At 45.0% G+C, this 9,161-nt stretch overlaps 1 protein-coding gene across 3 annotated transcripts; it reads right to left on the bottom strand.

Moving 5' to 3' along the window:
- Positions 1-107: 107 nt before the first annotated feature.
- tpx2 (TPX2 microtubule nucleation factor) lies at positions 108-8,879 on the bottom strand. 3 transcript variants are annotated; one of them, XM_038721593.1, is made up of 17 exons: positions 8,781-8,879; positions 8,136-8,271; positions 6,207-6,338; positions 5,116-5,236; positions 4,905-4,967; positions 4,675-4,779; positions 4,339-4,448; positions 4,087-4,235; positions 3,595-3,766; positions 3,354-3,492; positions 2,913-3,135; positions 2,688-2,783; positions 2,429-2,602; positions 2,198-2,344; positions 2,003-2,114; positions 858-1,024; positions 108-353 (listed from the first exon to the last, which is right to left on the bottom strand). In XM_038721593.1, exons 2-17 carry the CDS (start codon positions 8,242-8,244, stop codon positions 243-245), a joined length of 2,130 nt encoding a protein of 709 aa, XP_038577521.1. In that variant the 5' UTR covers positions 8,245-8,271; positions 8,781-8,879; the 3' UTR covers positions 108-242. The 3 variants fall into 3 exon arrangements, with proteins under 3 accessions (XP_038577521.1, XP_038577520.1, XP_038577519.1); XM_038721592.1 differs by having other exon boundaries at positions 858-1,042; XM_038721591.1 differs by having other exon boundaries at positions 858-1,045; positions 8,781-8,804.
- Positions 8,880-9,161: the final 282 nt, after the last annotated feature.

Raw genomic sequence — 9,161 nt, forward strand, 5'->3', positions numbered from 1 at the left:
TTTATTTTAAAAGTAAAAAGTTCTTAGTAAAAGTTATTATAAAGAGTAGGAGAAAGAATATACACCATGGGGTTAAAATCTAAAGCTCAACATGGAACAGACAGTCATTTCAAATACAAGACAATCTATTTACATCTTTACAGCCAGTTTCCTCTCCACCGGCTGAAGGAGGACACAGTTCATGTCAGGGTTGCTGCCGAAAAATAGTAAACGGCAGGTTCCTAGAGAGCGGGCTGAGCCATCTACAGTCTGAAGCGGTCGGAGAAGTTGGGTGAGTGGGGGATGGTGAGAGGAACTTCACTCTTTTTGACTGCAACAGGTTTGTAGTGCCTGATGGGCTGAGCCTTGTGAACCTGCAGGAGGAGAAGATGTCAGACTTTACCTCAGGCTGCAGACTCAACAAGCCTGCAGAGTCCACTCTGCCTCACCATATAGTTAGTCTGAAATCTTAAAGAGCAATTATACTCGCACCATAACTACTAACAGTCATCACACACTAATCTACGTGGCACCTGACAGATAAAACCAGCAGAAGCTGCTTATTTAAAGAGACTGTTTAAAGACCTGTCAGAAATAAACTGAGCAGATTGGAAGGTGAGGCCAATCGCAGGCTCTCACTCCGATTAAATGTTACACCGAGGGAGAGCTAGAGCAGCAGTTAGTCATCGAGGTATACCCTTATACCAGTTTATGAGTTCACGGCTCATTGTGATGTGAGAACTGTGGCTATGAATGGGACAGGAGGGCACTTTCTGGATCAGGAATGAAGCAGTTCGTGCAGCATTGAGCAGCAGTCAGTGGTTAAATATTCAAACTGACTAACTCAGTCATGAATCTCCTTTTCAAAATAAAGTTACCTGTTCCTGCCGCAGTCTGGCGATCTCCTCTCTCTCCTTCTGCACCTCCTCCCGTCTCTGCTGCTCCTCCATCATCGCCCTGAGAGCCTCCTTCTCGCTGGCCAGCTGCTCTAACTCCTGCCGCTCCCGGGCACGGCGCTCCGTCGACAGCTCGAAGGCCTCCACCACTGTAGAAGGAGGAATGCCTTCTGAGTGTGCAGTGGCAGACGGTGAAAACAGAATAGTGAGTGACAACGCTGAAGAACGCTTCAGCCTTCGAGCAGGAAGCTGAAGCACCTTCAGAGCTTTTACATATTCAACATGAAGCAGGGCTACATTACAATGTGTGAATAAGTGTCATTTCACCAGGCAACACAACAATGTAAAATCTTCAATGCTTTCACTCAGAACACTTCATACTGAAATAATGCTGATAGATAAACTAAAGTTTCCACAGACTGTCTCACACATCAGAGTTTCTCCCTCAAGCTGAAATCTCAGGAGGAAACATCAGTCTATAGCTCATTTTATGGAGTTCTAAGACTTAAACATGGCCCAAGGGATCATGTGACCTGCAGTTTGACATCTGGTGTTAGTTTACATTTCTTATTGTCCACGAATCCCATGTGCAGACAAAACAAAAAACTGGGGCCCAAAGATGAATCCCAATGTGACTGAGCTCGTTTTTAAAATCAATGACTTCTGTGTGACAAACACGTGCTGCTAAACTGCACCAACAGACACCGCGTGTGCATTACTGCCCATCAGGAGGATGGCAGGACATCAACGCAAATACACTGGATGAGTCAGAGATGAGCAAAGTTTAAAGAACTGCTAAAGATTTCGTGTCTGACATCCTGGTGCCAGAAATACACCACATGTGGATTCATCTGCTACAGAAAATAGTCCAACAAATGTTTCCTATTCCCTGTTTGATTATGGACTGCAGCGAGTAGCTGTTTAAAAGGCTCAGTCATTTCCTCAGAAGTAAAAAGTCATTCATGGGATTAAACAAAAACACCAGAGTTATTCAGCTACTCTGTGCCGTTCCTGGCGGCGTGGGATAAAATGCGCTGGAACCCCATTTAAGGGGTCAGTATTTAGCATGTTAACAGCATCAGTATCTCACAGGTGTCAGCACAGCAGGGGCACGTTCGTAGTCTTACCCACTGCAGCCCGGCTCTCCTTCTTGGGCTGGAAAGGCTCTTTATGAGTGACTGTGTTGGGCCTGGCTTTGAATTGCGCCGCTTCCTCCTGCTGTTTCTGCTCCTCCTTTACCTGCAAGGCATAGAGGTCACATTTGAGTCCAAGCTAGAGACTTTGTTGGGAACCGAAAGAGTCAGTGGCAGATCCCGGCGTACCATCTGCTCCCAGCGGCTGATCTTCACAGCTCCCCGTTCGTCCAGCTGCAGTCTGAACGGCTCGGGCTTTGTCGGCTCCAGCTTCTTCTTCTCTGGGAGGACCACGGTGTTGAAGTCCGGCAGTGGCTGGGCCCTGAACTGTGGTACCTGGAAAGAATGGAAAACACAAGAGGTCTAACAGTGGTTTTGTTGTGCTGTTTAGCTTCACAGGTTCTGGAAGTATGACCCCACCTCTTCATTTCTCTTCTCCTCCAGCTTCTTCTCTCTCAGCGCCCTCCTCTCTCGCTCCCTCTCTTCAAAGGAGAAAGGACAGACCTCCACGTGGTGGTTCTCCTGCAGCCGGGGCTGGAAGGGGAGGCCGAAATGAGGCACTGGGGGGGCCTTGATAGGCGAGGGACGTTTTACCTGAGCAGAAAAGACACCAAGTTATAGGTGGTGCACAAGGGGGAGGGTGGGGGTAGAGGGAAAAGGCTGAGCCACATGTCCTTACTTCCTCAAACTTGGGCTCCAAATGAATCCTCTTCTTGAGTAGGAAAGCTGGAGACTCTGGCACAGTTGGATGCACAACCTTCTTCTCTGGTACTCCCTTTTGACAGGAGGAAACCTTGTTTACTAGGGTCACATGAAACCACCTTCACCTTCCAGTCACTCAAACCAGTTTCAGTGCAAATTCTTGGATTAGATACCGAACTGTTGGCAGCAGATTTAAACTCACCACGACTCCTTCCAGGATCTTTTTGGGCAGAGGCTGGGATTTAAATGCATGTGGCTTCTCTTCTTCCTCCTGAGGCTTCTTGGTAGACTGCCTCTCCTGGAGCCTCTTCTCAATCTGCAGCTCAAAACCTTCAGGTACGGTGGGCTCCTTCACAGCCGGCTTCTTCAGGCCCTCTGCACTCTCCAGAATTCTCTTGTTCAGCTCCAGGGCCTTGAATTTAAACCTGTGATTTATTAAAAGAAAGGCAGTTAAAATCCCTGGTAATTCACCGTTTGATTCCTACAGGAAGGTGCTATGGACTGAGTTTTTGGATGGGTGTTTAAAGTCAGATACTTTATGCCTTTACAGGTAGCCACATTTCCAGGTGCACATCTGCTGCTTGACTGGTAGAAGGCAAGGAGGGACACAGTACAAGATGAGGGGGTACAGTAAAGCTCTTACTTGTTAAGCCTCTCCACCTCTTCAGCCTCCAGCTCAGAGCTGCTCTTCACGGTGGGCGGGCGGCTCCTCTGGCGGGTCATTAGCTCTGGGGTGTGAGGCTGTGTGAGCTTCATGTGCTCAGACTTTACTCGGGATGGCCCTGACAGATAGTAGCCATGTGATTCAGTCATACAAATAATCCCCACCAGGCAGAAACACATCTGAAGCTTCCTGTAAGATGACTGCACTGTCTCCTGCTCACCTCTTTCTTGACTCTTGCGGCTGCGCAGGTGGTATCGGTCAGGGGTTTGTTTCTGGTAGCGTTCGATCTGCTGAGCCATGGACACATAGGCAGGAGGCTCGTCCACCTTTCTCTTGCTGCTGGTTGACAAGTTGAAGGGTTTGGGCACTGTGGCACCTCTCACAGCCTTGGCCTGAACAGAAAGTGACAACTGTGAGCATTAGGTGCAGGCTTCATGTAGTCAATATGTACATTTGGACGTCCTCTCGCTCTCATACTTAAACTACAACTCAAAGCTTAAAAGCTGGACATTTCATCACCTTTACTTGCACAACAAACTGAACAGCAATGTTTAAATTCACTGGAGAAGTGGTTTGTACACGCAAGAGAATCTGAATCCAGCCCCTTCTGCAGCAACAGCCTTCACTCCGAGGGAACTTCCTGTAGTCTGGGTTTGACAGCTTGGCCTCAGACTTGAGTCTCACCTTCAGGGTGTAAGCACAAACTACTCACTGGGGAGGATGGTTTACGCAGCTGCGTGATGAAGTCCACCTCCTTGTGCACTGTGCTGGATGACATGGTGATCTTTGAGCGCGTGTTTGTGTTAAAGCAGAACTCTTTTGGTACGGTTGTGGACAGGACCGTCTTCTTTGGTGGTGGAACTGAAATAAAGAGTGACCCTTTCAGATCTTTTGAAACTGTAAGAGCTTGTTAGCCAGCACTTCATTTACGTTGCTACACATAAATGAAGGAAAATTTACTCACTGCCAGCCAGAGCAGCTTTGTAGCTCGCCTCGTTTTTCTTACGATGCAGAGCCACTTCCCTCTGGAGGGTCCTGATGCGCTCCATTTCCTGTTCTACAGAGCTATTTGGCCTATTGGACACAACCAGAAACAAGACCGCTTTAACCTGCTTTTCCAGCTCAGCCTAGTGCAAGTATCCTACCCAATTTAAAATCTCACTCTCCATTACTGTCAAAGACATTACCAGATATTGTTAGCAGCTTCAGGTTTTTAAAAAGACAATAATTCATACCCATCCCCCCCTCGTTCCAGGGGTACAAGGCTGAGGAGCACTGTTTGCACTGGTGATGGACTCACTGTGTGTTTGCAGCAACTGCTGCCCGGGTCTTGGCCATAGTCCGGGCCTCAGGTGGCCTCCTTTGAACACTACTGGATTTTCGTGCTGGTTGGGCAACAGGACTCCTAGAACAACATTTAATCAAAAAGGTCAACCACAACAGGGGCTTTTACAGAAAGCTTGTACATAAAGAGACCCTATCAAAGCAAAGACCATCTGCTGTGAAGGACAGGACAGTCAAGACACTTACTTCTTGTATTTCTTTGAGGGGGGTATGACTGCACCGCTGGCTGCCTCTTTACGTTTTGAAACCCTAAAATGAATAAATGGGGAAAGTGTATTAGCACTATGAAATTATCAAGTATAAGACACATCCCCAGAACACTTCATCCTGCATTTACCCATGATGCAACCATTTTTAGACAGTTTGTCACTGTAGTGTAAGCGTCAGAGGAACGTACCTGCGTGGCTGGGCAGGGAGTTGATTTACAGCAGTCCTTCGCCGGGCACCAGTCTGGGCGGGACTTCCATCTCCCCAGGATGTGACCAGATTAGAAGGTGGAGATGTGGCTGTGCTAGGACCTGGAATATTGATAGTCCACATGGGTTCACGTTATGCAAGTCATGAGGAACATTTGACACCATAAAGCTCACTAGGATACAGGAGAAATACGGTCAGCCCTACACATAGTCTATATTTACACTGAATCCATGTGGTGCCGGAAAAATCTGGAAAAGTATTTCCCAACTGGGAAAATTTAATGAACTCAGAAAGTCTGAGAAAACTTTGGTACATGAGTTGCTCACATACATGGCATTAAAAACGTTAATATAATGGTGCGAAATAACGTAACATTTTGCTAACTTGTGGTTTGTAATATGGTATTAAATTATAGCGGTTAGTTTGCTGTGCATCTAGAATAAATATGAAAGGAAATATTTTAATAGGATATATTTTTGCAGTATTGAGAACAAGCTATATTTTAGTAGTTTCATGTAATGTACTGGTGCAGTAACATTAGAAAATGAACCAGCAAAATAAAATCCTTAATCTCGCCCAAAAAAACCCCAAAAGCTTACACTCGCTTGAGGTGGTTTTTGCCTTTGTCGAAAAAGAGTTTGTGCTAAATGGGAGATTGAAACACTTGCCGAATAAGTTCTTATGTAGCGAAGTTCTAACTCACTTCTGATCAGCCGTTTCCGCTGTTTGTTTCTTGCCGAATAGTCCCATAACGTGCAGAGACATGGCTGGTAACAGTTTGCCCAGTTGAAACACATTCCTGAAGACCTCTATTTTTATAAGATCAATGGTCCTCAGGTTCATGCAGCTGGTTTTGTTTCTGGTTTGGAACCCTTACGTCTTGTATATTACAGCCACGCGTAATGTCAACTACCGATGTAACTACGCTTGCTGTAGCCTGGTTTATTCGCTCCAAACCAGCTGATGGAAACGCACATATTTAGCATTTGGTCCCGAGGATTTTTAAGTATCTTAACAGAAAATATTGACGAGTGTATCCTTAGGAATCATCTATAACGCAAAGAAACTAACCAGAGTCCACGTCCGTCTTGAGCAGAGGGGTAACGATGGCCCGTGGCAGGTTGGGCACATCGCTTCTCCTAAAGGACCGGTCACGTCTCAAAGGTGTCTTAAGGTGACCTTCTGTGCCCATGGCCTGTTGTTCTGCAGGTGAGAGACAAGATAAGCAGATTGACTCATTTTACATATTCTTTGATGGTAGGTTAATTGTCCTGAAGAACATGTCAAGAGCACCACTGTAGTATAGTTCTCATTATCAGTTTCAATGTTCTTAGCATTTAAGCCTGCAGCAATGCCTCTGGTGTTTTTCTCTGTAAAGTAGTTATGAGACAGTGAAAAGGTGGAACACAGACAAACTGCTGCATACTTTATGCAGCATTCAGACCTCTCGTTTTCTCCAAGTATTGTACGTTTTTTATATAAATAAAGAGTCGTAGTCCGACAGAGCTAACGACGCCAACACCACTGGAACCGGGTGTGCACGGAAGTTAGCTGCTGAGAAGCTCCAGTGCAGATAAATCAATATTGAAACCACAAAAACATAACAAGCTAATTTAATAAAAGCAGTTAACTCTGAGCTCCTCCGGCGAGTAAACGGCGTAGTTGTCAGAATCCAGACCGACTACGGGTGTTTATTTGTCCAATAGTTGCAGCGCTGCTCCCTGCTCCTCTCCCAAGTTTAGCAGCTCTCAGCCGCCAGCAGATTTTCAATCCCCTGCTCTGACCGCCCTCTCCACACAACGCTCTGAAGCCGTTGGTGACTTACTGACAATCTCATCACTCATAGGCTATCGCAACTCAGCATCACGCGAATTCCTTTGGGTTGCCTTCACGTTGCTGGTGTTATGCCGAGTTTTGCCTGAGTGCCGAGAATGGCATGCACCTCCAAATACTGCTTTTAAACGCTAATATTCTTTGTGGGGTCCAGTCAATGGTGTTAAGTGATTCGAAGTATATATTTTATTAACATTTAGAGTCTTTAATGTTTTAATACACTTAGAAGTACCATTACTTGACATTCACTAAATATGTCGTGATAACGCCATTTGATCAATGAGCACAGCAAAGTGTCTGAAAAGGACCTCAAGAGGTGGATGCATAATTCGGCATTTCAAGTTTTGTAGGCTACCTGCCGAGATTTGCATCCACCCCTTTTCTCAGCATCAATGACCGTATCACCCACGAGGTGCGTGCAATTCTCTGCAGGCAGAATTCAGCACAACACCGGCCCCGCCCCTTTTTCGCGACTCTACGTGTCTTTGCATTGAGTTTGTAAAGTCACAGCCCCAAACGCTCGCTTCGCTTTTGGTCTGAAAGCACTGAACGTCTGTCCAATTCGCCTGTTACTGTAGGAGGAGTTAGGGACCGTCTGAAAAGGTCAATACGATCCATTTCAAATCATCAATAACTGTTTTGCTTTTTATATAAAAATCTCAAACCACTGCTAGCACAGATAGTAACCACCCTTAAACATTTCACACTTGAGAGTTTGTAAAGAAAAAAGTTAAAGAAATTAAGTAATTCATTAAATAATGAAATATACACAGTGCAAGGTTGTAATTTCAACAGCTTGCTGATTTCTGAATATATTGACAAACCACCTCTCATCCTTCCTGGACATCCTTTCACAGCTGTTAGTTCTTTGTAATGTTCAGATGTTTTCAATTTAAAAAAAAACAAAAAAAAACGTGTAAGTACATTGGATTTATTGTCATACTGACAGCGTTTCAGGCCGCTCACTTCCCTGTATGTTCACTTTTGTTCGTGCAAACATCACCTTAGTTTCACAAAGTGCACAGAAAGGATAAAACACTAACTCATCAGACGGCAGCAGGACAGCGTCTTTTACGTTTGATGGTAAATCAAGTTAAGCTAAAGAAAGACTCCGTCCTCAACACTTCCCCTTGAACTAAACACCAGTCAGGAGTAAATATTACTTACCGAACCACTCGTCCTGGTTTTCTGCGTGTTGCAGCTCTTTCAGGTCGACCACCTGCGACGGGGCATCGAACTCGTACAAACCAGAAGCGTCTCCGTTGCTTTCGGCCATTTTTCTCAGGTCAACAACTCACATGAACTAACGTTAGACACCAATCAACACAGTGAGCTTCAGTTATCTAAAGTGTTAACAGCTGTGGTAATTTAACGTCTGAGTAAAGTTAAACTCGAGATTTAGTTAACGTTAATCCCTTTCCAGCGAACATTAACCTTAGCTGTTAACTCAGACATCTGATATTAGCTATAGTAACTTAAGTTGTAGACATAACGTTACCGAACGGTGAAAGCCTCACAAGAGATGTTTTCGATAAAGTGTAAAGTGCTCGTGTAATGTAAATATATGTTAGTGAATGAGAGTTTTATTATCTTTATACGAGCTGTTTTTAGCTTAATTTAAGTTAACGTTAGCGTTTCCGGTGGAAAACAACAGACTACCTTACGTTATAACTTCATACGTTAGTTAGCATAAATCCGTTAACTTACTTCCCGTTAACTCGTATTAAATGCTGCTAAATCTACTTGTAACTCCGGTAAACCTATACTACAATAACGGATGTAAGAACAAATAAGGTTTGCGGAGCAGCTTACCGTCTGTTCCCACAACGACACTGGTTAAACTGCAAGCGCCGCGCGACTCGCAACGTTAGCGTTTAAATTTCCTCCTCCCTTTTGAACCAGCCAATGGCTGAGGACATGCTCATCTGCTCGGCTTCTATTGGCTCATACAAGTCAACTTCCTGTCAGGCTGGAAGCAGAGCCCTGTAAAGAGAAACCTACAACAAACCTACACATCTGTAAAGATTCGTCCAGGTCATGGTTAGCCAAGAAAAGTTGAATCGGGAGCAACTGGACTTGGTTGTAGATGACGTTTCAGAAGAAGTCCAGTTGCCCTCAATTTAACCTTTCTTGTAAACGGCTACAGGTTTGATTGAGAATGTTATGCATTATTCAGTTTTGGAACTTCATCAA

The sequence above is a fragment of the Micropterus salmoides genome, unplaced genomic scaffold (genome assembly GCF_014851395.1).
Source record: "Micropterus salmoides isolate LMB-PRFRI ecotype aquatic unplaced genomic scaffold, ASM1485139v1 Ms_hic_scaffold_16, whole genome shotgun sequence".
NCBI classification, from domain to species: domain Eukaryota; kingdom Metazoa; phylum Chordata; class Actinopteri; order Centrarchiformes; family Centrarchidae; genus Micropterus; species Micropterus salmoides.

Excerpts from the sequence above, each read along its gene's own strand:
- tpx2 (XM_038721591.1), bottom strand. The coding sequence starts at position 8,244 with ATGGCCGAAAGCAACGGAGACGCTTCTGGTTTGTACGAGTTCGATGCC. Across the intron at positions 2,784-2,912 it reads AGATCCTGGAAGGAGTCGTG|GGAGTACCAGAGAAGAAGGT; the intron begins GTGAGTTTAAAT and ends TCCTGTCAAAAG. Across the intron at positions 2,603-2,687 it reads TGGAGCCCAAGTTTGAGGAA|GTAAAACGTCCCTCGCCTAT; the intron begins GTAAGGACATGT and ends TTTTCTGCTCAG.